The sequence below is a fragment of the Lepus europaeus genome, chromosome 3 (genome assembly GCF_033115175.1).
Source record: "Lepus europaeus isolate LE1 chromosome 3, mLepTim1.pri, whole genome shotgun sequence".
NCBI lineage: Eukaryota > Metazoa > Chordata > Mammalia > Lagomorpha > Leporidae > Lepus > Lepus europaeus.
This window is the reverse complement of record NC_084829.1, coordinates 35,195,160-35,222,795: the sequence shown is the minus strand read 5'-3', so window position 1 is coordinate 35,222,795 and position 27,636 is coordinate 35,195,160. Positions and strand designations below refer to the sequence as shown.

At 64.1% G+C, this 27,636-nt stretch overlaps 2 protein-coding genes across 3 annotated transcripts in view; one reads left to right on the top strand and one right to left on the bottom strand.

Annotated features, from left to right (window-relative positions):
• The first annotated feature begins 210 nt into the window (after positions 1–210).
• Positions 211–6,746, top strand: SPDEF (SAM pointed domain containing ETS transcription factor). Of its 2 annotated transcripts, XM_062187458.1 has the most exons (5): positions 211–640; positions 2,419–2,616; positions 4,641–4,688; positions 4,777–4,923; positions 6,538–6,746. In XM_062187458.1, exons 1-5 carry the CDS (start codon positions 211–213, stop codon positions 6,714–6,716), a joined length of 1,002 nt encoding a protein of 333 aa, XP_062043442.1. In that variant the 3' UTR covers positions 6,717–6,746. The 2 variants fall into 2 exon arrangements, with proteins under 2 accessions (XP_062043442.1, XP_062043443.1); XM_062187459.1 differs by lacking the exon at positions 4,641–4,688.
• A 2,637-nt stretch (positions 6,747–9,383) lies between these two features.
• The window catches only part of PACSIN1 (protein kinase C and casein kinase substrate in neurons 1), a 55,210-nt gene continuing 36,957 nt past the window's right edge, over positions 9,384–27,636 (bottom strand). The window contains exons 2-10 of the mRNA XM_062187457.1: positions 16,180–16,303; positions 15,357–15,513; positions 14,217–14,452; positions 13,642–13,797; positions 13,365–13,540; positions 12,951–13,071; positions 12,721–12,848; positions 12,116–12,303; positions 9,384–11,676 (exon numbers count right to left, since the gene is read on the bottom strand). Of these exons, the coding sequence (XP_062043441.1) occupies positions 11,567–11,676; positions 12,116–12,303; positions 12,721–12,848; positions 12,951–13,071; positions 13,365–13,540; positions 13,642–13,797; positions 14,217–14,452; positions 15,357–15,513; positions 16,180–16,242 (1,335 nt within the window). The 5' untranslated portion in view covers positions 16,243–16,303 and the 3' untranslated portion in view covers positions 9,384–11,566. The remainder of the gene's footprint in view (positions 11,677–12,115; positions 12,304–12,720; positions 12,849–12,950; positions 13,072–13,364; positions 13,541–13,641; positions 13,798–14,216; positions 14,453–15,356; positions 15,514–16,179; positions 16,304–27,636) is intronic.

Here is a 27,636-nt window from a genome sequence, read left to right as displayed (position 1 = left end):
GGGGGAGTGGCCCGTCTCCAGGCCTGCCCTGTCCTTGCTGCCCAATGACCCAGAAGCCGCCAGCCCCCTCCCAGCCCAGCGCACTGCCCATCGGGCCCCTCATCCCCGTAACCAGCTTAGCAGCCCCATGGGGTCGGGTTAGCGCTCAGACCTGACTCTCCTTGCTCTGTCATTCCCACAGACGCAGCTGCCGGCGCCAGCAGCAGCGGCATGGGCAGCGCCAGCCCGGGCCTGAGCAACCTGCCCCCCGGCCGCCCCCTGTTGCCCCCCGACGCTGTGCTGCGGACGGGCCTCGAGAAAGGGGCGGCAGGGGCGGCTGGGGGCCGGGACTGGAGCCCCAGTCCGCCCGCCACGCCCGAGCAGGGCCTGTCTGCCTTCTACCTCTCCTACTTCGACATGCTGTGCCCCGACGACAGCGGCTGGGCAGCCAAGGGCCCTGGGGCCGGCTCCCGGGAAGAGCCGCCCGAGGAGCCTGAGCAGTGCCCGGTCATCGACAGTCAAGCCCCGGGGGGCGGCCTGGACTTGGTGCCTGGCGGGCTGAGCCTGGAGGAGCACTCGCTGGAGCAGGTGCAGTCCTTGGTGGTGGGGGAGGTGCTCAAGGACATCGAGACGGCCTGCAAGCTGCTCAACATCACAGCGGGTGAGCCCCCTCCCACCCCAGCTGCGCAGCAGGGCTGGGGACACGGCGGGTGGGCTCTGGCCACCTCTGTCCCCATCTGCAGTGGCCCCCAGGGATGCTGGCCCTTGTACACAGACAATGAGCTCCTATCACACCATGGCTGGGGAGGGTCTCTGGGCTCTGACCACACCGGCCCAGTGCCCCCACCTCACAGGAGCTGAAGCGAATCCAAGCTCTGCTCTGCCTGGGACTCAGTCCTGCTCCCTCCTCGTGCACCCGGCTGCAGGCACACCACCCTCCTTGCCGTCCTCACCACACTCACCTCAGGACCTTTGCACCTGCTATCCCCTCAGTCTGACATGACATGAAGAAAACATCATAAAAAAGGAACATGGATGTCCCTGAGCTCCTAACTTCCCCCCACACCTCCTCCAGGGGTCCTGGCTCGATGGCGGCCTCGCCTTGAGGCCTCCCCAACCCCTCCACTGGAATCGCCGCCGCACCCCTGTCTGCCATTCCTCCCGCCTTTCTTTCCGAGATGCTGCGGATTCTTGAAGCTCTGTTTGCTGTCCGTGTCCCCCCACTGGGAAGGGAACCCCACGATACCGGTTTTCGTTCATCTGGTTCGTCACTAGCTTCCCGGTCCTCGGCGGCCACCTTGAACTTACTGAGTGTTCCATAGCAGCTGTTGGGCGAACTCCACCACGAGAACCCCTAAATGTGTCAGGCTCCGTCCCGGGCCCGTGGAATCGAGTGGTGAACACGACACAAAAGCCCCCGTGTTCCCGGGGAGGACCCGACAGGGGGCGGGGGGCAGATGCTTAATGAATAGAGCGGCGTGTCTGTGGGAGGCCCGGTGAGGGGGGATGCCGTGTGTCCGCCAGGCCGGCAGGCGTGGGCATGGGGCTGGGGCCCACACCGTGTCTCCCTGGGTCTCTGGGTGCTGGAGCACGCCCCTCTGCCCAGCTCTCACGTGGGTCACAGGCATGGTCCGGCGACCCTCAGGCCCAGCCCTGCCCACAGCGGTCCTGCTGGCATCCCCACTGCCGGGCGCCAGGGCTCCTGTTTCCCAATGCTCATGCCAGCCCCACCCCAGGAGCTTCCCCAATGCACTCCCCCCACCCCCACCCCCGGCTTGGCAAAAGTCTGCTTTTGGGACAATGGGGACAGAGACAAATTGCTTTGACTTCTAGGAAGAAAATGGGTGCATTGAGGAGGCAGGCAGCCGCAGTCACCCACTGGGGCACTGATGGGGACTGCGTGGCTCACCTGGGGGCGGAGGCCCACGGCAACCCAGCAGCCCCGCCTCCACCTGCACGCCCAGCCAAGCTCGGCCACAGCAGTGCCCTCCCAGCGGGACACACACACGACCTGGCAGAGCCCCAGCCCCACCTGAGCCCTGCCTGCCCCAGCAGCCCCTGTGCTGCCCCCGACCCCGCGCTGGGGCCAGGCAAGAGGGTGCAGTTTATGTGTCACAGCGCATGGGGGTGCTATTCTCACTCCTGGCTATGCTTTCTCCTTCCAGGGCAGGGGCTCCCTGCAAAGGCCTTCTGGTGGCCAGGAGGAGGCTCCAGGGGCCGGGAAGGAGGAGGCCTGAATGAGGGGGGTGCAAAGTACCTGGTGACCTTGCCCCAGGGCCCTGGCTCCTCCCTCGCCCCCATTTCCTGGGTACCTGCCACCACAAGGGCCCTGTCCCCTCCCCAGGGGAGCCCAGTCCTGAACTATGTCCTGTTCCTGGGGTGCCCCTCGCAGGAGGGGCCACCCTGAGCCCCGGGGCTGAGGGTCTATCTCTTGTCCAGACCCGGTAGACTGGAGCCCTGGCAATGTGCAGAAGTGGCTCCTATGGACCGAGCACCAGTACCGGCTGCCCCCCGTGGGCAAGGCTTTCCAGGAGTTGGGAGGCAAGGAGCTGTGCGCCATGTCAGAGGAGCAGTTCCGCCAGCGCTCGCCCCTGGGCGGGGACGTGCTGCACGCCCACCTGGACATCTGGAAATCAGGTGAGTTGCGGCCTGGGTGGGGGCTGCCCCTCCCGCGCTCCTGGCCAGGACCCAGTGGGGAAGCAGCCCTGGGCCCTTACCCTCACTCCGTTCTGGGTCTCAGATCCAACAGCAGCTGCCTCCCTGGGTCCTGGGTGACTGCAGGGAGCTCGACCCACTGCCAGCCCAGACCTGTCCCCAGAAGCCTGGGGCAGAGCTCGTGGGATGTGTGGCCAGGAGGCGTCGGTGTCGGAGCTGGGCCTCTGGGGCTATGCAGTCCCTGTGTTCCTTTTTAACATATGTTTGTCTTGCTTCGCTTTTCATTAAAGAAGCATTGAAGGATCAAAGCTGCATGGTTGTTTTTAAAGGTCCCAGGGAAAAATTATTATTATGAGCAGAGACTTGCCCTCCCACTCCTGCTCCTGCCCCAGGCAACTACTGTATTTTTTTCCCCACCAAAATTAGCTTGTTTGTGAGACAGAATTCTCCCATTCACCGACTCCCCAGATGTCCGAAACAGCTGGAGAGAAGTGGGAGTCAGCAACTTTTTTTTTTTTTTTTTTTTTTTGACAGGCAGAGTGGACAGTGAGAGAGAGAGACAGAGAGAAAGGTCTTCCTTTGCTGTTGGTTCTCCCCCCATTGGCCATTGCGGCCGGCGTGCTGCGGCCGGCGCACCACGCTGATCTGAAGCCAGGAGTCAGGTGCCCCTCCTGGTCTCCCATGGGGTGCAGGGCCCAAGCACTTGGGCCATCCTCCACTGCCTTCCCGGGCCATAGCAGAGAGCTGGCCTGGAAGAGGGGCAACTGGGATAGAATCCGGTGCCCCGACCGGGACTAGAACCCGGTGTGCCGGCACCGCAGGCGGAGGATGGCCAGGAACTTTTTTTTAAAGATCCATTTATTGATCAATTTATTTGAAAGGCAGAGTGACAGAGAGGGAGAGAGAGATTGTATCAGCAGGAAGCTGAATGGGAGCAGAGCAACCTCAAACCACCACTCTGACATGGGATTCTGGCACTGCAGTTTGTTTAAGAAATATTTCCATCTTTCTTTTAAAGATTTATTTATTTGAAAGTCAGAGTTACACAGAGAGAGAGGAGAAGCAAAGAGAGAGAGAGGTCTTCCATCTGCTGGTTTGCTCCCCAGATGGCCGCAATGGCCAAAGCTGTGCTGATCCGAAGCCAGGAGCCAGGAGCTTCTTCCGAGTCTCCCGCACGGGTGCAGGAGCCCAAGCACTTGGGCCATTTTCTGCTTTCCCAGGCCATAGCAGAAAGCTGGATTGGAAGTGGAGCAGCCGGGACTTGAACTGGCACCCATATGGGATGCCAGCATTGCAGGCCTTACCAGCTATGCCACAGCGCTGGCCCCTCGCATGCAGTTTTAACTCTTCTCTCAACATAAGCAGCCCCAGATTCTCACCCAGCCCTCCACCTCCGGTGCACCTCAGACCTGGTTCCCTGTCAGTCTGGCCTCTACCCGGTTCCTTCTAATGGCTGCGCCTGGATGTTTAAGCTGCCTTGATCTCTGGGGCGCCCGCTGTGTGTCTGGCACTTTGCTTGTTGAGTCAAGGCCCCTGAACCAGGAGACAGGAGCTACTCGTATGGCCCATCAGGGACCAGTGTCCTGCTCCTGTGCAGGCCCTTGCTAGTAGGTAGTCAGTGCCAGTGCAGGGGTCGGGGTGGGAGAGACGGGGAGGGAGGGGGGAGGCGCTGGGGGAAGTGGCAGCTGGAGAGCAGGACGTGGGGCTTGTGATGCCAGCGCTGAGCGAGAGGCCTGCCGGCCGGGCCGGGTGAGAGGGCACGGCGAGCCCCAGGGCCCGCGGCCCATCCGAAGTGCAGGAGCTGTGTGCAGGGTCTCCGAGGCCCCCAGCTCGGAAACCCACATTTGTTTCCAGGAAGCAATTCCTGGTAAACAACTTGTCCTCCCTCATTGGCGGGAGGCAGGCGGCCGTGGGGGCTTCCGTGGCCCCACAGTCCCACCCAGAGCCCTCCCTCCTCCACCCCTGGGGCTCTCCCGGGTCCCCAACCACCTCTCCTTGCCCCACAGCGGCCTGGATGCAAGAGAGGACCTCCACCGGGCCGATGCACTACTGCGGTGAGCCGGGAGCGGGCCGGGGGCTTGGGGGTCGGAAGCCGGGGTGCCCGCGGCGCCCCGCTCACCGCCGCCCTCCCTGGCCACCCAGCCTCCACCAGCGAGGAGAGCTGGACCGACGGCGAGGTGGACTCGTCCTGCTCCGGGCAGCCCATCCACCTGTGGCAGTTCCTCAGGGAGCTGCTGCTCAAGCCGCACAGCTACGGCCGCTGCATCCGGTGGCTCAACAAGGAGAAGGGTGAGCGGGCGCCCGGGGGACCTGGGCCCCGAGGCTGGGGCGTCCTGCTGGGAGGGACCCTGGGCTGAGTGCGTGGAGCGGGCAGCGAGGGAGGGGGGAGAAGGATGGCAAGGCGCGGGAAGGGTCAGCTTTTGGGTTTGCGATTTTCCCGTGAGGCTACACACTCTGGTCCCCAGCACTTGGGGCGAAAATCCAATATTACAAATGATGGCAGCTCCATCGTGCGATCAATGTACAAACTATGACGGTGCTTTGCTAAGCCCTAGAAAGCCTGTGTGTAGTTCACAGTGGTGCCCACCGCACGTGGCTGGGGCTGCTGTGTCGGGCAGCGGGGCTCCGTGGGGTGTGTGTGTGTGTGTGAGATGTATGTGCACTGCTCTGTGTGTGCACACGTGCATGTCCACATGTGTGTATGCGTACATGTGTGTGCACATGTGTGTCTGTGCGCATGCGCGCATCTCTGTGTGTGCGCATGTGTATGTCTATGTGGATGCACATGTGTGTGTGTGTGTGTGTTTTGGAAGTGGCTCAGAGACAAGAAACCTGGTTCCAGGCCCCACCCTGCCATAGCAGCTGCGGGTGCCTGGACCTCAGTGTTTTCATCTGTGAAATGGACGGGACCCGTGCTCCCAGGAAGCCTTCACTGAGCATGTGCCCTGGCGCCACACTCTCTCAGCTGACATTTGCGGAGAATCGCGCTGTCCTGCGGGTGGGGAGGGCTCTGCCCACCCTGTGCTTGAGGAACCTGCCGCCTTGTGGGAAAAGTGGCAGTGAGATGAGCCTGTGTGGTGGGGCTATGGGGGCAAGAGAGAGGGAATCAGCTGTGTTTGAGTCCAGGAGGACTTCCTGGAGGGGGAAGATGAGGACTAAGATGGAGGGGGTGGAGGAGACATGCTTGTGCAAGACGTGGTGAACTGAGTGACCCTGTCTTCAGGGCCAGTCCCACGAGCCAGGGAGGGCAGGCGCCCTGGAGGGGGTGTGCTGGCCCAGCCTCCGCAGGAGGTCCCACGTTGCAAGTTGCACGCTCTGTAGTAGCAGCGCAGCCACACAGGCTGCCACCACCCCTCCCTGCAGGCAGAAGGGTGTCCGGGGTGGGCTGCAGAGGCAGCAAAAAGGCGGGGCCAGGACTCAAGTTCCGGAGGCCCCGCCCCAGCCCTCCCACCATCGCTTCCTGCCAGAAAAGGCTGAGACGGCTGAGAATGGCAATGAGGCTGGATCAGGCTTGGGAACTGCAAGGTCACCGGCAATAGGGGCCGGGGGCGATTTTGCTGAACAGGCCGTGGGCACCGCCACAAGCCATACAGGCTGTCCTTGGAGAGTTTAGAGGCTAGCAAGGGCCAGGCCCTCCCGATCTCCAGATCCCCACTAAGGAGCGTACGAGCTCGCCCCACACCACGGGCCTGGCGGCTGCCGAGCCTTCACTGCTGAGTGTGCTGTAGCCCTCAGCAGGGCCAGGACAGCAGGTGTCCCCGCAGCCAGCTGGGCCACCGCCCCGAGCAGAGGGAGGTGGGCGCTGGTCCCCTCCGTCCTGCAGGGGACTGAGCTGCCGGTCTCCGTCTCCCTCCTGCCACTCCCCGCCCGCACCGCCGGCTGTCTGGACCTCCTGCTCCCCAGGAATCTTCAAAATCGAGGACTCTGCCCAGGTGGCCCGCCTGTGGGGCGTCCGCAAGAACCGGCCGGCCATGAATTACGACAAGCTGAGCCGCTCCATCCGCCAGTATTACAAGAAGGGCATCATCCGAAAGCCGGACATCTCCCAGCGCCTCGTCTACCAGTTTGTGCACCCGGTCTGAGGGCTCCAGGCCAGGCCTCGCCCAGCCTCCCGCCTGCCTGCCCCTGAGCTGGAGTGGAAGGCGCAGGCTGCTCTGAAGTCCAAGGTCCGGGGGCTGGGGGGCAGCCTGCTGCTCCGAGCTCTCAGCAGGCGAGGCATCCCCGGGGCGGGGGCTTCCTCCTCAGACCTGGAGCACACAGGGTGCCAGGGCTGGCCTCGGTGTCCCCTGCCCCCCCCAGGGGGACCATCCTCCACTGGCCCTGACCCCAAGATTCCCAGAGTGGAGCCTACAGCACGGCAGTGACTTGGCCAAGGCCACTACACTCCTCTGTTCCCACATCCCCTGCCACCCATTCTGGCTGCACCCCAAGTTGGGGAGCCAGGGGTGTCCCTGGGGATGGATAATAAAGATGCTACAGAACTGATTCCTGTCCAGTGTCTGTGCAGTGAACGGCACAGCCCTGAGGCCTCCAGGGGTCAAAAGAGCTCATAGGGGCCCAGAGCAGCCAGGGGAGGCTTCCTGGGGGAGGAGGCACTGTGTGGAGCCTAAAAGGAAAAGGATCACTGGCAGCAGCTGTGGAGAGAAGCAGTGGCTCGGGTCCTCAAGGCCCAGGAGAGACGGGAAGGGGCCCCTTGCTCCCCGAATCTGTGTGGGCTGGAAGGGAGGCGGGCTGGGGCCGACGGGGAACCACGGGGAGGAGCAGAGCGAGCGGGTGTCCTCCGCAGGGCTGTGTGTGTGTGTGTCTGTGTGTGTGTGTTGGGGCGGGGGCGCCCTGGGCCTCCTGCCCTGGCCCTGCTTGGCCAGCTAAGGAGAAGGGGCACTGCAGTCCCCTGCATGGACACGGGCTTTGCAACAAAGCCGTCTGCTTGGGTCCTGGTGAGTGGGCGTGACAACCACAGGTGTGAGAGCCCCAGGTGCCTGCTGGAGAGAGGGGGTGGACTTGTGTTTGTGCGCATGAGGCTGGGGAGCTCCAGGCCTACTGCCACCTCCTGGGCAAAGCCACTGGGCTCCCTCCTGCTTCCCGACACTTCCTCCTGGGCACCTGCTGTGTGCCAACAGCTCCCCCTGCTTTTTTTTTTTTAATCGTTGACCTAACCAGGAGGTAGGGATTACTCCCCCATTCTGCAGATGATGAAACTGAGGCACAGAGTGGTTAGGCGACTTGCCCACACAGAGGATTCGCAGCAGAACCAGGAACTGAACCCACACCAGCTTCTCTGAAGGCCAGGGCTCTCTCGCCCTCCATCCACTCCTGCTGTGTGACTGGCCACCACCCTCAGCCGCTGCCACCCAGGCCGCCAAGGGTTAAATGCCACCCTGTACTGAAGCCTTCTGCCCCCAGCAATTTTATTGTCTTCGGAAGAAAGTGTTCTGCTGGCAGTGAGCAAACAGCACCTTGGCATCTGTGGCTGGGACTGGACTGGGAGGAGGGGGCCCTGCCCCAGGCCTGTGCCTTGCTGGGTCTCTGCTGCCTCCCACCCCCCAGGGAGGGGGCAGGCTGGGACCCTGGCCAGAACCAGGTGCAGCTCTGCTGAACTGGTTTTGTCTCCAGCCAGCCCTCCCTGTCCCCAGCTGAGTCCCTGGTGCCACCTGCTTGTACGTCCCCAGCTGGGCTTCAGCCTCGCAGCTCAGGCTGGGGAGGTGGCATGGGAGGGGGGTGGGTTAGAGGCTAGGACTGAGGAGCTGGGGGCCCCGTGGGACAGCTCCCTGAAGGTGAACTCTGACCCGCCAGTGACACCAAGGAGCTGGCAGCAATGTGCCCTTGACCCCTATCCACAGACCACACCTCTGGGGCTCCCATAGCCCAGTGCAACAGCCTCCATGCATGGCCCAGAAAACATTCTCTCTTTACCAGGGGAGTCTTGTGTCTGGCTAAAACCCAGGCTCCAAATGCAGGCAGGTTTGGGGCAGGAGCGGAGGTGGGTGAGCCAGCAGATCTGCTGCCCTGCACACCCCGAGGCTGGGGAAAGTGGCAGGTGCACGGTGGCGGGGTACGTGTCTGCAGTGAGCGTGAGAGGGTTCCCAGGGTCAGAGAGGCTGCACAGGGACATGGCGCTGGCCCCAGGGAGCTAAGGCCAGGATTGGGGTGGGAACAGTGAAGTGGACAGACCTGGGACTCCTGCCACGCCCCCGAGGAGGCCTAGGTGGGTGTGGGGTGCAGCTGGGGGTTGAGGAGCTGGGGCAGCTCTGGCCCTGCCCATCTGCCTGAGAAACTCCTGGGAATGCCTTCAGACTCAGGCAGGACCCAGGAGAGCACGGAGCTGCCCAGTGTCACACACAGGGAGCCAGGGACCATGGGCCCCAGCAGCGGCTTTTAGAATTCTGTTGTAAAACGCAAAAGCTGCTTGGAGGTCAAATTCACCCTTGACCCATGAGTTTGGGACCCGAGTGGCCCAGCTCTCCTGGTTGGTGCTTGTCACCCACATGCAGAAGCCGAGAAGGCTGGGGCCCCAGGAGCCTGCAGGGTATCCCTGCCCGGGCCCTCCCCTCAGTCCCCAGCAGACACCCCAAGCCCCAGGACGGAAGACGCGCGGGACTCAAGACGACGAGGCCAGCCAGGTTGAACAGGTCTGGATTTTATCCACAGTCATACAGTCACAACTTATAGATATAGATCTGTATTTATATACCTTAAATTACACAATCGTACAAAACAGGTGCATCGCTGAGACCACAGCACTTCTCGGAGTTTCACAAGTGTCGGACTAATGGAATCAGGAAGCCTAGGGCAGCAGACAACGGGCGGCAGGCACCGGGCCGCACGGAGGTGGTTAACTGGGGACGAAACACGCGACTCGCCGAGCCCGGCCAGGGCGGGCCTGCGCAGCATGGAGGGTGCGGGCGGGAGCTACAGGAGGAGGCCGCGGGCAGAGCGCCCTGACACCAGCACTGACAGGTAGGGCTGGGTCCCCAGAACTCAGGGGGACTTCCAACGGAGCCCCTCCCGTGCCGGGGTCCTGAGAAGCCTGGGGGCCGAGGAGGTGGGTGCTCGTTATAGGGGGGTTTTGAGTCCTTGCCCTGCAGTGGGCAGCTGGGGACGGGTCTGAGTCCAGCCAGGCCACAGCCTCTCCTCAGGGGCCGAGGAGCTGCTGGGAGCCCGGGCCCCAGGGGGCAGATGCACCAGCTGCCTGTCTTTCCAGGGGGAGGCGCAGAAGCCCCTCCCAGCTCCAGCTCCTGCCTGGGGTTGGGGAGAAACTGGGGAATGTTTGCTTTGGATTTAGGGGGGCTGCAAGCTTCAGAAATTTGCCTCAGGCTCTGAAGGGCCCTGGACATGCCTCAGGCTGCAGCAGAGGCCCAGGGGAGAGACAGTGACAAGGGGGAGCGGGCAGCACGTGGTGGGGGAGGGGCGGTGTGCCAGCCCCAGCTCCGGCCCTTGCCACAGTCTGTCTCTGTGCCCACGTGGAAGTTGGAGCCTTGAGGCTGGAGTCTGCTGCCTCCTCACAGCGGCTGTTGGGAGAAGCAGCAGGCAGCTAAGAGGACCGTGGAGTGACCGGCTAGAGAGTCACACTCTTGGCCTGCAGGCCCCAGGAGGAAGGCCGCAGGTGCAGGCCAGGCGCTACAAGCGGTGCCAGCCAAGAGCAGGTCACACCAGGTGGCAGCAGGACATCTCGGGTCCCCACCCTGGAGGGCACTCTGAGCCAGCACCCACCTCGGGGTCTCGTCCAGTCCTGGCCTGCTTCCCAAACCCCGCTCCCTCGAATAGGAGAGGCCGGCACCCAGCTCTCCTGCACCACTGCCTTTAACTGTGACCCAGGCTTGGATCCAGAGCTGGAGCGGCCACCTGTGGGTGGGTGGGTGGTGTTGTCCTGGAGGCGGGGGGACTAGGAAGAAAGCGCAGGTGAGTGTCCTACTTCCGGGGGCTGGGCTCCTCCTGCCTGCCAAGCTCAACTGCAGGCTGTCCCCTGGTGGTCCCAGCTGGAGGCTGCCATGGGCCCCCCAGTGCTCCCCAGGCAGGCGAGGGCAGGGAAGGGGGAATGGTTAGGCCTGGAGCCTTGTAGGTAAGCCCCAGGCTTGGTCTCACAGAGGCTTGACACTGAGCCTAGTGAGTCTACGACTTCAGATGGGCTGGAGGGAAGGTGGGTAAGTGGGCAAGAGGCCCTCATCCCCAGGAAATGGGAGAGGCTGCTACTGTTGCTGGCTTTGCCCTGGGTTTTGGGGCCCCCACCCCGTGCCAGAGGACTTATGAGAGGGGTGGGGTCTCTGCAAGTTATGAGGGAGCCCCCCCAAGGGAGAGCCACTGCAAGAGTTGACTGCGGGGAAGGAAGACCCCCACAGTCCGCAGGCCGGGCCTGTAGTTGGGTGCCCCCCCCCCCACTCACCCTCCACTCACCAGCTCAGCCTCCTGGAACCCTCCAGGGCGGGGGGAGCAGGGTGACCATTCCTCCTCCAGCTCCCTGGGTCCCCAAGCATGGGACTTGGGAGAAGGCCACTCCCCGGGACAAGTGGAAGACTGAAGATTAGGAGGCCTCCCTTCTAGGAGTCTGGGGGGCCGGGGAGGGGGAGGGAGAAGAGGTCAGGAAACCAGGCCCAGAGATCGGGCAGGTGCTGGCAGCCTGGGGCGGGGCGGGGAGTGAGGCAGGGTAGAAGGGTCCAGAAGACGCCCTCAGGCCTCGGGAGACTCTTTGGTGGGCTCTGAAGGGCTGAGTCCCAAGGCCCTCACCCACCATGGGGCTTGCTCCCAAGCCCCCGACACCCTGGCCTCCGGGTGGCCCTGCAAATGCTCTGTCTCTTTGTATTTTTTTGTTTTGTTCTGTTTTGACTTTTAAAAAAATAAAAGCTTGATTGGAAAATATGTCTGGAACTCTATGGCGAGGGGAAGGAGACGAGGGCGGAAAGGGAGGGGTGAGGGGCACGTGGAGGGCGGGGGGCAGCTAGATGGCCTCCACATAGTTGGCGGGATAGAGGCCCAGCTGCCCGCTGTCCAGCCGCCCGCGGCACCAGCCCTGCTCGTCCTCCTCGCCCAGCTTGGTGAGCTCGTCTCCTGCAAACGAACGGGGACACCGACGGGGCTCTGAGGGGGCTGCCCCTGCCCCAGCGCCCGCACCGCTAGGGGGCCCTGCGGTGCTCCCTCTCCGTTCCTGCCCCAACGTTCCTACTCTGAGACTCTGGCCATGGGCCCTTCCCCTGGGGACTAACCTCCCCAGTGCCACCCAACATACATGCCCCCACCCCTTGCGCAGACGCCCCGACTACCTCCGCCTTCCCCTAACCTGGGTCTAGGCCCCGCCCCCGAGGCCCAAGCCCCGCCTCCACTTTCACGTCATTGGCCCCAGCCCTGCTCCTTCGTTTCCTCCGCCCCACCGTAGTCTCAGGTCCCGACTCCGCCCCTAGCACTTGGGCCCCGCCCTCAGGCCCGCCCTGTTCCACCGTACAGCCAATCCGAGCCCAGGCCTCCACTGGGCCCCGCCCCGCTCCCCTACCGGCCTTGAAGCTGAGCTCGTCCTGCTCCTGGCCGTCGTAGTCGTAGAGCGCCCGCACGCGCACGCCCTTGGCGTCGTCCTCGAAGGGGTTGGCGCCGCCGTTGGCCTCACTGCCCCCGAAGGGGTTCCCGCTCTCGTCGTCCGACCACTCAGTGGCGTAGGGCTGACCTCTGTCGTAGCTGCTTACGCTGAGACGCACAGCGAGGATCCAGTGAGAAGGCCCGGGCGGCACGGTCCCTGCCCTAGGGCTGCCCTTCCTCCTAACCAGCCCCGGAGGCTGGAGCCCCCGCTGGGCTGTCACGGCTCGCTTATCGCCGGACGGCTGAGAGCCAGGGCCCTGGCGGCAGACCTGGGCGTCCTCGCTGCCCAGAGGTCGGCTGACTCGCTGTGGGACCTCGGGTGAGTCACTTAACCTCTCTGGGTTCGTCTCTCAGAACGGAAAGGTTCAAGACACAGCCCTGCACGCAGCACGTGCCCCAGAAGGCAGAGCTGCTGCCATCTTCCTGAGGACAAGTGGTTGCCCCGTTCGAGGCCACGCCTCGCCTCCTAAGGGTAAACTCCGCTGCCCCAGGGTGTGGGCCCCTGTGGCCCCCCGGGAAGCTCACCTGCCGCGGTCCCCGGCCTGGGATGTGGACTCCACTGCCCCAGCGGCGTTGCTCAGCGCCGCGCCCTCCGCCTTCTTGGGCTGTTTCTCCTTCTTGGTGGTGGTGTGGGGGAGGTCTGGGTTCCACTCCTGGTGGGGGCCAGGGGAGCAGTCAGGCTGGGGTGTCCTTGGTCCCCTGAGGCCCCTGGCAGCCTTTCCAGGCTCCCCCGTCCCCTGCCCACACATCCACACCTCAAACTGGGGCCAGTTCATGGGCATGCCGGGGCCGCTGGTGCTGCGGAACCATCGGAGGTCTTCCTGGGCGTCGGCCCCCCGGATGGCCTGCTCCAGCTCCCGGTAAACCTGGATGTAGCTGTGCACAGGGGAGACACAGGGTCACCATGGCGAGGGCCCCGAGCCCGTTCAGGGGACCAGGGTGCCGGGCATGTCCCCCAGCCAGGGAGCAGCTCCAGGCACGCCCAGTGGGCTCCCTTCTCCATGCCCACCTTGGCCACACACCCACCACCCATCAAGCACGTGTTTCTGGAGTCTCCAGTACACACCACCTCACGCCCAGGCAGCCCCTGCCCTTGGAGCCCCACCATTCCCTTCCCATCACCTGTGAGACCACCTGCCGGCTGTGCCGTGCCCTGCATGCCCGGGTACCTGCTGTTCTCGGCCAGGTTAAGGTGGCGTTTGATGTCCAACAGCACCTCCTTGAGGAAGACCAGCCGCTTTTCCTCAAACTGCTGGCACTGTTCGAACACCTGCTCCATGCCTTCCATGTACTGGGGTGTGGTCTTGCCCACGTCTTCAAGCACCTTCTCGTACTTCTCCTGTGTCTGCGGGCACCGGGGGTGGAGGGTTGGGAGATGAGACCTGGCCAGGCCTGCAGCCCCTAGCCCCCACCCCCTGCGCCCACCACCCGCAGCCCGGCTGGCACCTTCTGCACATCCTGCTTGCACTTGTCCACTTTGTCCTGCAGCTTCTTCTGCTGCTCGGGGGTCACCGACTGCTCCGTCTTGCTGTTCATCTCGCGCGTCATGGCCAGCTTCTCCTCCTTGCAGGCCAAATGGTAGGCCTTCTTGGCTGCCTCCAGCTGTGGCGAGCAGGGGACAGGGCGGGCAGGGGCCCGTTTGGGAGCAGGAACAAACATGGTCGCCCGTCGACTGCTCCTGCCTGCCTGCCTGCTCCCCAGGAGCCCTGAGACAGAGGAGGCCGGCCCTGGCTGCAGGGATGTGGGAGCAGTGCCCCCAGCCCTGGCGCGCTCCCAGCGTGGGAGACCCTCCAGGAGGTGGTACAGGGTCAGCCCTCTGGTGTGCCCCCTAGTGTCCTTCCTGGGAAGTGTGCCCTTGGCCCACGGCTCTTTACCTTTCACTGGGCACTGTCTGCCCAGCTGTGGGTCTTTTTTCCCGGCAGAGGGCGGTGCACCGCCCACCCACCCATAGACCCCTCCCTGGGAGCAGCCCCCTCGGTTCAGACCGCCCCTTCTGCCTCCGCCACCAGCGCCCACCGCACCTCCTTCATCTTCTTGGCCCAGGGCTTCTGGGCCTTGCGGAAGCCGTCCTCAGCCTCCTTGGTCTCCTTGAAGCCGCCCATGATCTGCTTGTGGTAGGCGTCCTTCTGCCAGTTCTTGACCTTCTCCAGGTCCTCGTTCAGCAGGCTGTTCTTCACCTCCTGGTGCAGCTCGCTCACCTTGTCTGCCTCGGTCATCATGGCACCCCAGGCCCGCTCCAGGCTGCCGTACTGTGGGCCTGAGCAAGCGGCCGTGGGTCAGGGCCCTCTGCGCCCCGTCCCGGGGCGCCCTCCTGCCTGCTCCTTGGACGCGTGTCCCTTCCTTCCCATGGCAGCACAGGTGCCCTCCCCTGCAACCCCTGTGTTTCTGTCCATCCTCTAGGGCCCCAGGACCCCACCATCTGCAGGAAGCCTGCTCGGAGTGGTCTACCCGCACACGCCTCCCTCCCACGTCGGCTGGGTGGCCTGGATGGACCCCCCTGAGCCTTCACAAACCCAGCACAGCACCAGGCCCACAGCAGGAGCTCCCCGGAATGCTGGCTGAACGCACAACCCAAGAACCTGCTGGGGACAGGTACAGGGGGCCAGCTCCGTGCCGGGCACTGTGTGAGGCGACGCGGGCCCAGCCCCTGCCCTCGTGGGGTTTGGCGTCTAGTGGGAGAGAATGCAGAGCGGTTCCGGACGCAGAGACCTGCCAGCCAGCCACTCGTGTGCGACTCCAGAGTGGGTGCTGGGCTGGCACAAACCACTGCCACCGTAAAAACTGCGCAAGGGCCCTGCTAGACGCTCCGGATTGGAGAGCTGGCCATGGTTACACCAACCCCTGTTCTGAGGGGACACAAGAATTTCGGGGTGAAGGAGGGGTTGGTGGCTGCAACTTTCAAATGGTTCAGAAAAATACAGGCCTGTCAGTGGCCAGACAGTGGAGAAATAAACTGGGGAATGGGTGAGGGTTGGGGTCGCGGGGAGGGGGGTGTCTCTGTGTGGCCCTTGCAGCTTTTCTCGGCGTTTAAAAATTACTTCTAAATTAAAAAGGGGTCTTTCTTCGGCCTTTTGTTCTTTTAATGCAACCTCAGGTTGTTGGAAGCAGAGATGCGTGGGGGTGCACGGGGGTGGCGGGCAGGGGTGAGGTGCGGGGGGCACCTTTCTCCAGGAGCTGGCGCCAGCGCTTGGCCCAGTCGGTGAGCTGCTGCGCGTAGGCCTTCTCGATCTTGGCGCGCTCCTGCACGCAGCTCATCAGGTCGTTGCACAGGCGGTGGCCGTCGTCGATGCGCTTCACGGTCCGCTTGTAGTTCCCCACCTGGCGGCCGAGCACCGGCGTCACTCTCGCTGCCTCCCCGACCCGGCGCGGCCCGGCCGCCCTGGCCGCCGCGTCCTGCAGGGGGCGCCGCCACTGCCTCCCGCGCACCACGCAAGGGGGCCGCCGGGGCCCTTTAACTGTGGGAGGCCCCGGGCACCCGCGCGCTTTAGACCTCACCACCTCCACGCACCCGCATCCCACTTGAAACAAAATGAAAGGGAAATGTAGAATTCGAACTTGGCCTGGAAGGATTGATTGACGTGGCTCTCGTGAGCTCCATCCATTGTATCATACAGACTCATCTGAGCATCGAGTCGAGCCAAGCCTTCATGACGTGTTTCGTATTAACTTAGCTTTGCAGTTTTTGTGTTGGGTTTCTGGCTGTGGGGCCCTGAGAGCTCATTCCACCTCTGTGTGTCCACGGCACGGGATGAGGGGCAGCGTAAGCTGTGAGGCCCCCGGATCGGCACCAGGGCCCTCTGGACACGGTGAGGAGGGGGCTGCCTGCAGGGGGGAAATGCCACAGCACCCCTCTGCGTGCAGAGTATCCTACCCCCACCTCGTGGCTCTGGAGGGGCCCGAGGGGCCGGGGCAGAAGGCATGAGCTCACAGGGCAAGCGGGGGGTATGCGGGAGCCTCAGGACCTGGGGACCCTCAAAGCCTCACCTCCCAGAAGCTGTCGGTGGTCTCCTCCGGAGCCAGCGACGCCTCGTCGTAGGAGCCGGACATGGTGTGGCCGTGGGGGCGGACAGGAGTGGAGCTGCAGTCTGGAGGCTCAGCTGCTCATGGGCTGGAAGGGCAGGGGAGAGACCCCCGGAGGTGAGGCTGTGCCCCCATGCTCCAGTCCAGGCCCGCTGTGCGAGGGGGCCTCCGCGGAGGGCCCTGCACTGGAGCCGGGCTGGCTTCCTGCTCGCCACCCCGAGGCTGCCAAGGCTCCTCTGTAGCACGCTGCGCGCACCTCCCCATCTCTCCTCCATACCTGCCCCCCCAGGTGCCTCCTCCCAGGGCCGGCCCCTACCCTTAGAACGGTTCACGGCTCCTGGACCCTCGGAGTCAGAAGCAAGGACCACGCACTTGCCCACGTGTGCTCAGCAGACACTCACAGCTCCCGGGAGCCAGCAGTCGGGGCCTCGCCATGCGCATACCCCGCACGCACACAGTCCCCAGAACAACGCACTCTAGCTGGCCTTGCAACTCTGCCCCCTCAGACAGCTGCTGTGCTCTGGGGGGCTCCTACCCACCCCCCGCCCCCCGCCCCAGCCAGAGCCCTGCACCAGGCCCAAAAGACCCTTCCAGGTCCCTGTGCTCACTCCTCGCCCCAAACCATCGCAGAGGCCCTGGTCTCAGCCCTGAGGCCCAACTGGGAGCCGGGACCTAAGCTCCCCAGGAAGCTGACAGCGGCCCCTCCCACCTTCGGCCCAGGCTCGGCGCCTGCTCAGCTCTCAGGGCCGGGCCCCATAGACGCCCCCCTGGCTGCCCTCTTGTCCAGACTCAAAAGCGCCGTTAGCCGCTTACAGACTTGTGAGAGTTTGGCCGCAGCTTTCTGTCCACGGGCAGCCCACCGCGCTTGGGTGAGTGTCAGGGGCGGCTGCGCCCTGGATCTGTCAGCAGGCATCACAGTTGTCCGATGTAGGCCACGCGCTGCCCGGAGGCCCCGGGAGCACGCCCACCCCAACCTTGCTGCCACTGGTTTCCAAAGAGGCAGCAGAGGCCAGGCCTGAGCCACTCGCCAGGCGCTGCCATCCCGGGCAGCCACTGGCTCTGGGAGCTGCCTCCTTGGCCCTACACTGCACCCTTGGGGATCGTGACCCCAACTGCCACAGCCTCTGCAGCGCCCAGCCCATCCAGGGCTGGCTCTCCGGCTCAGGCAGTGGCACCAGCGTAAGGCCCGTTGGTCCAGGACAAACGCCTGCTGTGGCTTCAGCCTCAGTCTCCCCGTCTGTCCGGGGCCCGGTTCTTTCTTCCCCCGTAATGATCCAGCCTAGCCTCCTTGTGCCTCTTAGGCACCTACACATGATTTGTTCCAGCCCTTTGAGCAAAACCTCAGAGAAATTTTGCCCTAAGTTCACGCACGGTGGCTGGGCTGGAGGCAAGGCGGCTGGATTTCAGCAAGGGGCTGAGATGTGGCCTGGGAGGGTCCTTGGCACTGTTCAGTTAAGTGCCACCCCACAAAGGACAGAGAGGACTAAAAAGCAGGGATGTTTCATCAGGAACTTCCAGCGGAGCCCCACCCAGATCCCCGCAGTCCTGCCAGACCCCGCACCCGGGGACCCGCGCCCCACCCCAGTGTACGCTGGCAGGGGCTGGCAGTGCAGCAGGAGCCGGGCGGGGGGCAGGAAAGCGGACGCTGCTCAGCCTGGTGGTGGGCAGGGGTCTGAACGCAGCACAAGTTCTTCAAGACAGGGATACAGTCACGGAGACCGCGGCCTCCCGGAAGGAGGCACTGGCCTTCCCGGCTGCCCGGCAACCTGTGGATGCACAGGGCTGGCTACTGCAGCACGGCTGGCAAAGGCGGAACGCTCAGCCCCAGGGACCACTTAAGTGATCGTGGCGCCCCCGACCCTGCCCGGCCGGAGTCATGCCCCTCAACCAACCTGAGCAGGGGCGGGGGCCGAGGGTGAAGCAGCTTTGGGGAGCCATGGGCTTTGGGGCGGGGACTGGTGGCTGGGCACAGGGTGAGGGAGAGTTTTAATTTTGCCTGTGTGAATGATTTTTTTTTTAACCCTCCAGTCTGTGTTGGGGAGAGCAGGGGGACAGGGAGCCACGTGCAGGGAGAGGACAGGGCAGCTAAGACCAGGCCACTCAGGTTACAATGCGGGACACCTGAGACTTCACTCCCCTGCTCCAGACAGGGAGCCTGGGCCCCGGGGCGGGTGGGACCTGCTGGGGTCCACCCCTGGTACTGGCTGATGCAGCAAGTGTAGCGGTAACAGTTCCAGTCTTGGGGTCCTTGTTCCAACACCAGCCTGCTGTGTGACTGTGGGCGAGTCACATGGCCTCTCTGGGCCCTGACCTGACTTAAGGGTGAGAGGAGACGGCAAGCATTGGGCCGACAGCCGGCTCTAGGCCCCCAGGCATGGGCTGGGGCAGGGTCTGGGAGAAGAGGCAGGGAGGTGGCATGGGGGCCAGACTGTCCCACCCTGCACCTGCCGCTTCCACACCAGGGGCAGACAGGGACAATGCCACGCTCTTCCTGGAGGGCAGTCGGTAGCTGCCACCACCAAAAAGGCCACGTCTTAGAGGCCGGAGGCCAGCGTGGCCTCTCCGACTCTCACTTGTGGCTGTAAGGCTAGAGTGGCCGAAAGCCCCCCCGTGGTCACTAGTGACCTGGCACTCGCTGTTTCCGGACGTAACCCATCCTGGCCTCTCCACCACCCTCGCGGGCCGCTCCCGCACAGCAGACGGCACCCACGGGTGCAGGGGCGTGCTGTGAAGGGGGCTGTCCCCGAGCACGGGGAGTACGTAAGCAAAGGCAGCGTGGCAATGTGGCCATTGCCATCCCCTGGGAGAGAGCCACGTCAGGTGGAAACGGTTACTACCCTGTTTACAGATGACGACACTGAGTCATGAGCAGCAGTGTTAGTCTTGGGTGTCGCCTCGACTGGGTTAAGTGACCCCAGAGAGCTGGTAAAGCATTGTTTCCAGGTCCGGCCGTGCAGGTGTCTCGGGAACGGACTGGCATTTGGGTCAGGGGGCTGAGGAGGAAAGATACCCATCATCCCGGGTGGGTGGGCGCCATCCAATCAGCTGGGGGCCCACCCAGAACAGAGAGGCACAGGAGAGGCGGACTCTCTGATGCTGGGATGCCCACCTCCTCCAGCCGCTGGACACCAGCGCCCCAGGGTCTCCGGCCTTTGGACTCCATGACTCACGCTAGTGGCCCCCTGGTGGGCTCCACATTGGCTCCCAGACTTCCAGGTCTGCAGACATGACCTGAGCCAGGCTCCGGTTTCCCTGCTCCTGCAGCTCGAAGATGGCTCCCGTGGGACTCTCAGCCGCCAAACCACGGGCGCCAACCCACCTGTCATCCATCTTCCTAACTATCGTCTTTCTATCCATCCACCCACTCACCATCTATCTTCTACCCATCATGCATCATCCATCGATCGACCTTATCTGTCCATCCGTCCGTTACCTATTTGTTATCCGCCTCACCCCTCACTCCGTCCCCTGGTGGTTTTGTGGCTCTGCAGACCCCTGAGTGACACAGCCAGCTGGGGGAGGGTGCAGGTGGGACTCGGACCCAGAGCACTGCCCTCCCCGCCCACGACTGCTATGGGACGCAGTGTGGACTTTCGCACACTCTGTCGGCAGCTGCCCTGACGTGGTGCCTGCTGTGGGCCAGGCGCCGCTCTCACTGTTCCGTGTGCATCCTCACTCAGATGCAGCAGCTGAGGCAGGGCGGGGTCACAGTGGCAGCCCAGGGGCTCCGAGATGGGACTCAGTTCTCAGACTCGCCCCCTCGCAGGAGGCGGGAGGAGACAGGCTGCAGGGAAGATGGAGAGAGGGCAGGAGGGTGGCACGGGCCGAGAACGCACTGTGCCCCAGGCCTCACACCGACCTCATTCATCCTCTTGGCCATCCTTCCTCTCAGTCCTGGCACCAAGACATCTCACGGTCACACAGCCAAAGTGTGGCAGAGTGAGGACCCGACCCTGGGGGCACACAGGCTCACAAGACAGACTCTGGAACCAAAAACCTGGGTTCGAAACCTGGCTCTGTCAGCCATGGGCTGTGTGACCAGAGGACATCACCTCCTCGCCCCAGATCTCAGCTTCCCCATCTGTAAAATGGGCTGCAGCAAGGATTAGATGGGGAGGGATCAGTGCTGGGCACACCACTCGTGCCCTGCAGACGCCAGCTCCAATCACTCATTCGCCACGGCTGTTGTTGGCAGGGGGAGTGCAGGCCCTTTCTAGGGCGGGCCTCTCTCTGCAGAGCCTGCAAGGGGCCCTGGCTCTCCCGGCCATGAGGACAGCATGGCCCAGGGTGTTCAGCAGTGGGGGTCGGGCTCTGGCCCCAGCCCCACAACCCACTGCCAGTGAGACCTTGACCTTGCCTACAGGGAAGACAGAGCCCCGGGCTGAAAGGTGACCTTCCTCTGCCCCAGGCCCCTCCACACAGCCTGGAGGCCAGGGGCCCTCGCAGTGGGTGTCCACCCCTGGCTGCAGGCGGGAACAGAGGAAGGATGGGCGCGAGCAGGGAGAGCGCAGGCCTGCCACGGATGAGGGCGCCGTGTGGGTTCCTCCGTCAGAGGCCACTGACACCACAGGCCTGGGACTTAACCCCGGCTCCCCCCAGCCCGTCACAGGTCCTGGGCTCCACCTTCAACCTACCCCGGGAACCCAGCCCCTTCTCCCCACCTCTCCACTGCTCTACCTCCCCTGGCTTTGCCTCCGGCCCCCCATCCCATCCGCCACCAGGGCTGTTCCCAAGCAGCAGCCACGGGAAGCTGGGAAAACACACATCAGATCCACCCCTCCCTCTCTGACCCCACTTCCCACCACTCCGATGCTCCTCTGGTGTCACTGATTTTCTTGCTGTTCCAACCCCAGGGCCTTTGCCCCTGCTAGGAATGACTGCCCCATCCATATGTCCAGGTCTGCTCAGATGTCCCGCGCCATCCTCCATTTAGACTTGCGACTCCTCCTCTGTCCCCAGCACCCGCCTGCCCTCTGCCTCCCTGTCTGCATCTCCCTCCCCAGCCACGGTCGCACAAGCTCTGCACACCATGGCACTCGGCACTCTGCCCACTCGGTCGGCCCCGCGATGCTGAGCTGTCCCACACCCAGAGCAGCACCTGGAACGCAGGAAGTGTGCGGTGCATGCTTGCTGCATGAATACACAAATGCCAAGGACCTTCCGGAACATTCACTCGACAAATAACAGAAACGCCAAATTCTGTACCCCAGAAGCCAAACACGATCACCCGCACGTGGCAGGCAGTCGACAAACACTGATGATGACGGTGACACGACCAAGAGCCAGAGTCCCACGACAGCGGCCCCAAGTCCCAAATCTCCGTCAACGTTCAGCGTCCAGCCCCAGGGGGTCCTCCTCCCTGACCCCCATGGCAATTCTGCCCTCTGCGGGCGCCCTGCCCCAGGGCTCCTACAGCACCAGGGGCAGCCTTGGGCTGGTGCAACACCCTCTCCACGCGGCCTTGACAGCTGAGCAGCCACACCTGAGCACCCACGGTGTGCCAGCCTCTTCCTACACATTTCTCTAATCTTCACACCCCACTGAGATGGGCCAAGTCTTCCCACCTTCCCTGAGACTCAGAGACGTCGAGTAACTCGTCCAAGGTCCCACAGCAGGGAGCAGGCAGGGCCGAGATGCACCTGCGCTGGGTCCCTGCCCCGCCCTCCTCCCAGGTGCCTAGTCCAGCTCTCCTGGACTCCCAGCGGCCGGCTCAGCTCAACCCTGGACAGGGCCATGGGAAGCCAGGGCTGCCTCCCCTCCGCCAGGGTCTCAGGTCCCACGAACATTCCCAGCAGCGCCCCCACCTCAGCCAGAGATGGCCGGGCTCTCACTGTTGAGTCAGGCCCACAAGGACTCTGCCCAGCCCCCACCCCTGGACTTCAGATGCAGCCAGAAAGACCCGGTCAGCTGTAAGCTGCTGTCCCCCCACCCCTCCGTGTCCATCCACCCTCCCTCCTGCCTGGGTGCACCGTCTCCTGCCCATCACACACTCCTTCCTCCAAAAAACTGTTTGCCTTCTATCCCGCCACCTCCAGGAAGCCTTCCCTGGGTGCCCTGGCCCTCACCCCCCTCCTTCCTCCACCCCCCCAATCCCACGTGGACACCTGGTGTGACTCCCTGTCCCTTCTTTCCCCGGGCCCCCCTCAAGGCTCCGGGCCTTCTCTCCTCCAGGAAGCCACCTGAGATGCAGCCTCCACTCCGTGTGGGCAGAAAGCCAAGAAGCAGGTGAACAGCCCCACGTTAGGCGGTGAGCACAGTTAACAAAAGCCAGGCAGGGTAGCAGAGGACTGGGATGGAGGGGAGGCGGGTCTATTTCCCAGGGCCCGCAAGAGCAGCCTCGCGGTGGCGCCCCCGCTGGGTGAAGTGCAGGCCTGCGGCCTCCAGAGCTCCCCTGTAACTTGCCTGAAAGCTTCCTCTGGGCTGTCTCTCCTCCCTGTCTCCCTTCCCTACTTTCCTGTTGGCTGCAAAGTGAGACCACCCCCAGGAGGGGAACAGAGAGGGAACGGGTTAGGGGACAGCCCCGGGTCTGTCCCGAGCCCACTGCATCTGTGGCCACCTGGAGGGCAGGGGCCAGGCCTGCCCGCTCTGTGGGTGAAGCTGTTGGTGGAGGCAATGTGCTTTCCTGACAGCGTGGAACTCAGCAGGGCGTTCCGAGCGGGAAGAAGGGGCCGTGGGCGCCATCCCCTCGGGGGCCCTGGGGTGGGACGCATGGGGCTCGCCCTCCTCCCCTGCCTGCCAGGCAGAGCTGTCTGGCCACGGTAGGGCAGGGTGTGTCCTGTCCCACCTGATGTCCCCTAGCAGGAAGGAATCACAGGCCCCAGGACAGCAGGGGCAGACGGCCGGCCACCGAGGCAGACCCAGCCGTCACACTGCAGCTCTGCTTCTTGGGTCAATCTGGGGACAGCAGGGGACAGCACAGAAAACTCCCCGCCCTCGTGGAACCCACATTCCAGAAGGGCCAAAAACCAGGTAAATGAGTAAATGATAAAAGTGTAGGGGCTGGCACTGTGACGTAGCAGGTAAAATCGCCACCTGCAGTGCCAACATCCTATATGGGCACCTATATGGGCATCGAGTCCTGGCTGCTCCACTTCCGATCCAGCTCTCTGCTGTGTCCTGGGAAAGCAGTGGAGGATGGCCCAAGTCCTTGAGCCCCTGCACCCACGTGGGAGACCCGGAAGAAGCTCCTGGCTCCTGGCTTCAGGTTGGTGCAGCTCCAGCCGTTGTGGCCATCGGGGGAGTGAACCATCAGATAGAAGACCTCTCTCTCTCTCTGCCTCTCCTTCTCTCTTTGTGTAACTCTTTCAAATAAATAAATCTTTACAAAGTGTATGAAAATACAACACGGCAGGAAAGGGACGGGGGGGTGGGGACAGCGGGGCTGGAAGTTACCGTTTTATACAGGCCGGGGACAGCAGGTCACTCGGCGAAGCTGGCATGCGGGCAGAGACCTGAGGGACACGGGGAAGGAAGCCATGCAGACTGTGCAAGCAGAAGCAGCAGCCAGTGCAAAGGCCCAGAGGCAGACACGTGGCTGCCACGGCCCGGGAACAAGCAGGTCTCATGGCTGGAGTGGGGGGAGATCATGTGACATGGGTCAGGTCCGAGGCGGAGTTTCTGACTTTTTCTTCCTGTGTGAGATGGGAGCCACCTGGGGGCTGAGAAGAGGCGGATGTGACCCAACTCTCTTTTAGAGGATCCCTGGCTACAGGGGGAAGGGGCAAAGAGCAGGCCATAGGGGCAAGGAACGTGCCAGGAGGCAGCTGTGTCCCCCAGGGGAGGGGAGACGGGCCTGAGCGGGGGTGGGGGTGCAGCCAGGAGAAGGGGCCAGAGGCTAGAAGCGCTGTGACGCAGGGGTCAAGGGGAGCTGCCGACGGGAGAGCACAAGGAGTCAGGCCTGGACAGGTGGCTCTGGGGTGGAACACCCAGGGAGGCACGGCTCGAGGTGGGAGGGGGCGAGGAGTTCAGTTCCGGGGCACTGGGACCCCACGAAGAGCCACCTGGGGACGGCTCCTCACTGCCTGGGGCTCCTGCGAACGAGACCCCACTGGGTGCTTCTCACAGGCTGGGTACCACCGACCTGCGGCCAGGTTTCCCTTCCCGTGCCCGGCCCAGCCCCTGCTGAGCTCCAGGCCCGAGTGCCTGAGGGGCCTCCCTGGGCCTCCCTTCTCCCTGGGAAAAGGCTGCTGGGCAGAGGCCAGGTCCCCACCAGGCTCCCAAGCAGGTGCCCTGGGCTGCAGGCACACTGTGTGCAGAGGCGGGAGACTGGGAGGTGCACCCCAGGAGGCCGTTCTGAGGGCTGTGTCCCAGAGCACCGTGGTCACAGAGGGTAGGAGAGACATGGAGCAAAGACAGATCCTGACGAGGACGGGGCAGGCAGAAAGAAATGAAAGGGAAGGGGCCAGGAACGGGCGTGGTGAGGGCCAGGGCTGGCGGGGTGGGACAGCTCCTGCCAGCCCTGGCTGCCCTGGGGCCAGCAGGAGGTGAGGCAGGACAGATGCCAGCCCCAATCCAGGTGGGGCTGGGGGAGAGTGCAGGGGGGAGGGTTGGGGGTGAGTGGGGGGGCGTAAGACGGTGTCAGTGTGCTCCAGCAGATCTACTTCACTTGCTCTGTTCCTGTCCTGTTTCCCCACCCCCACCCCTCACCTTGACCCCAGGGGAAGGCGTGGTACCCAGGCCTGGGGATGCATTTCCCCACTGGAGCTCAGGCCCCTGCCCCCTACCCCTGCCTCCGGTCCTCTGACGAGTGCCTGGTGCTGAGTGCCTGGTGCCGACAGGCAGGGGAAGCCCCCACTCTGTGCCAGGGGTCAGCCAAAGGCCTAGCCAAGCTCTCAGGGGGTGCTGGGGAGAGAGACAGGTGGGAGGGGGGGAAGGGGTGAAACTGTCCAGCCGCTCTCAGGCTAGGACGCCCCCATGCCATACCAGTCAAAGCCCTTTAGCTGCAAACCTGGGCCAGGTGCACCAGCCCCGTGCACTCCGGCAGGCCAGGGTGGGGGCCCAGCGGCCCAGCGCCTCCCCAGTGCCCCACCCCACCCCCTCCCGAGCAGCCGGCAGAGCCGCTCTGCAGCGGCGGCAGAGTCTGTCCCCAGGAGCAATGCAGCAGAGGGCCACAGGGAGGGGGAGCCAAGGCCCAGGCATCCCGGCCCTGATCTTGGGGCCCTGATCTTGGGGCCCGCTGTCCTGTCCCCAGACAGGGGCTTGCAGGGGATGGCCCCGGGGCCCTCGGGCCATGTCGGGGTGGGGGTGAGTTCACCAGGTCTGCATGGCCAACAAGCAGCAGAAGGGCCCCAGCTTCGGGCAGGAGAGGGGCCTCCTGCCTGCCCACGGAGCTCCAACCCGTGGTAGCTCTGAGGCCGCCCAGGGCGGGCAGGGGCTCTGGCGGTGGGGCTGGGAGGCCAAGGCTTGTTGCTACCGGTCAGAGTCCTGAGTAGGGAACATCTTCACGTCCGCCTGTCTCTTGCCTCCCCCCATCCCAGCCGGCATAGCTTCAGCCGGGCCCTGGAGGTTGCAGGCCCCCTCGGTCGGCTGCGCCCACGGACGGCCAGGGTCGTCTCCAAAGTCGGGACCTGTGGCGGCGGCGGCGGCGAAGGAAGGAGGCGCAGGGAGAAAAGGCGCGGGGGGCAGTCCCGCCGGGCTCCTCGGGATGTGCCCTCAGGCCTCACGCCTCAGCCAGGTCAGCGGCCCTGCGCCTTCGGGCCAGCGGCTTCCCACCAGCGCGGGCAGGGAGGCAGGGGCGGCGGGACGCCTACCTGGGCCCGGCGGGACACCGGCCAGGCGCGCGGAGGGCCCGGCGGCCCGCGAGCGGCGGGCTGCGCTCCTCCTCCTCCGTGGCTCGGGCGGGCAGGGGGCTCGCTCGTCCGGGGCTCCCCGCACCGCTCGCTCCAGCAGCAGCGGCGCCAGAGCCGCAGGCGCCCGCTCCCCGCCCCCCTCCGCGGGCCGCGCGCCCTCCCCGCCGCCGCCGCCGCCTCCCGCCACCCACCTCCTTCTGCTCGTTTCCACGGCAACCGGGCAATGCCGCGCGCCCTCCCTCCCGCGTACAGCAGGGGACGCCCGCCTTCCGCAAGGCGCCGCATCCGACGGGCGCTCACGCACACACCTCGCGGTCGCAGGCTCACGTGGCCACCCCGCCGCTCCAGTGGGGGAGACCCTGGAGCCCGGCGTCCCTTCCCCCGCACCGCCCGCGGCTCCTCTGCGACTCAGGGTTTGCTTCGTCGTTTGCTACCTCATTCGGGTTTTTCTGGGCCTGGCTGAATGCGTGACACCTACGCACAGCCCCATTCTGTGAGAGTTCATGCCCATGTCACAGATGGGAAAGCTGCAGCCCGTAGCAGAGAAACGACCTCTCTGAGCAGCCGAGGTTGCCGGGCTAGCTGTTGGTCCTGAGACGCTGCCACTCCAGCTCTGTAGCTGCTCCCACAGCCCACGGAGCGCACGCCAGCGTGCACCCCCACGACACACTTACACATGCCAGCACCTGTTATATGAGTCTGCTATACATGCATTTCCCACGCATGTACACACAACTGCAAGATGAACAGCAACACACATCTACCTGGATCCACGAGATGCAACACACACGCTTCCTACACAAGTTCACAGCTGCACACTGGAACCCCCCATGGCACTCCTCCCCGCCCAAGGCCCCCACGGGAAGGGCTCCCACGTGAGCATCTCACGGAGAAGTCAAGTGTCCCAAGCAGGGGGTTGAACCCTGAGCCTGCCCTTCCAGAAGAGGATTTCACACGCTCAGCCCACCCAGGGACCCGGCGCTAATCTGCCCACTGCGCTGGAGGGGAGTGGGAGGGGGGTGCACAGGCTCCACTCTCCCCCACCCTCAAGCTGAAGATTCTCCCGCACACACCAGATCCTACCGGGAACCCGTTAGTCACGGGGATGCAGGTATCCCCACTCCCACCCGCTGCGCTGCCCGGTGCTTGGAGTTACAGAGTGGGTAGAGGAAAATGGCCCCTCGCTCTTCCGACAGGATTCCAGGGTGGGGCAGGAGAACGGAGTAGGGACCTGGACCTGCAACACACATTGGGCCCCGCGGAACACGCTGTCCTCTGAGTCTCAGGCCAGGGTAATTCTCAGGGACCCCACACCCCCAGAGAGGGCAGGTGCAAACAGGAAAGCAGCACAAACCCCCAGAACTCAAGCAGAAATCCACTTCTTAGTAACGATGCCAGCCTCTTCCAGGCCCGCCATGAGGACCACTCCCAATCCTAACTATTCCTGGTGAGACTAAGCCATGGCCTGAAATGCAGGAAGTGTGCCAGCATGGGAGACGGGTGGGGTAATCGTCCTGGCAGAGAGCAAACGGGACATTCACTAGGCACCCGCCAAGTGCCAGAGACCGCTCCAGACGCTGCAGGCAAAGCAAAGGCCCAGCCTGCATAGGAGGCTGCGCCTGGCGGGTTACTG

Excerpts from the sequence above, each read along its gene's own strand:
- SPDEF (XM_062187458.1), top strand. The coding sequence starts at position 211 with ATGGGCAGCGCCAGCCCGGGCCTGAGCAACCTGCCCCCCGGCCGCCCC. Across the intron at positions 4,689-4,776 it reads CGGGCCGATGCACTACTGCG|CCTCCACCAGCGAGGAGAGC; the intron begins GTGAGCCGGGAG and ends CTGGCCACCCAG. Across the intron at positions 4,924-6,537 it reads GTGGCTCAACAAGGAGAAGG|GAATCTTCAAAATCGAGGAC; the intron begins GTGAGCGGGCGC and ends CCTGCTCCCCAG.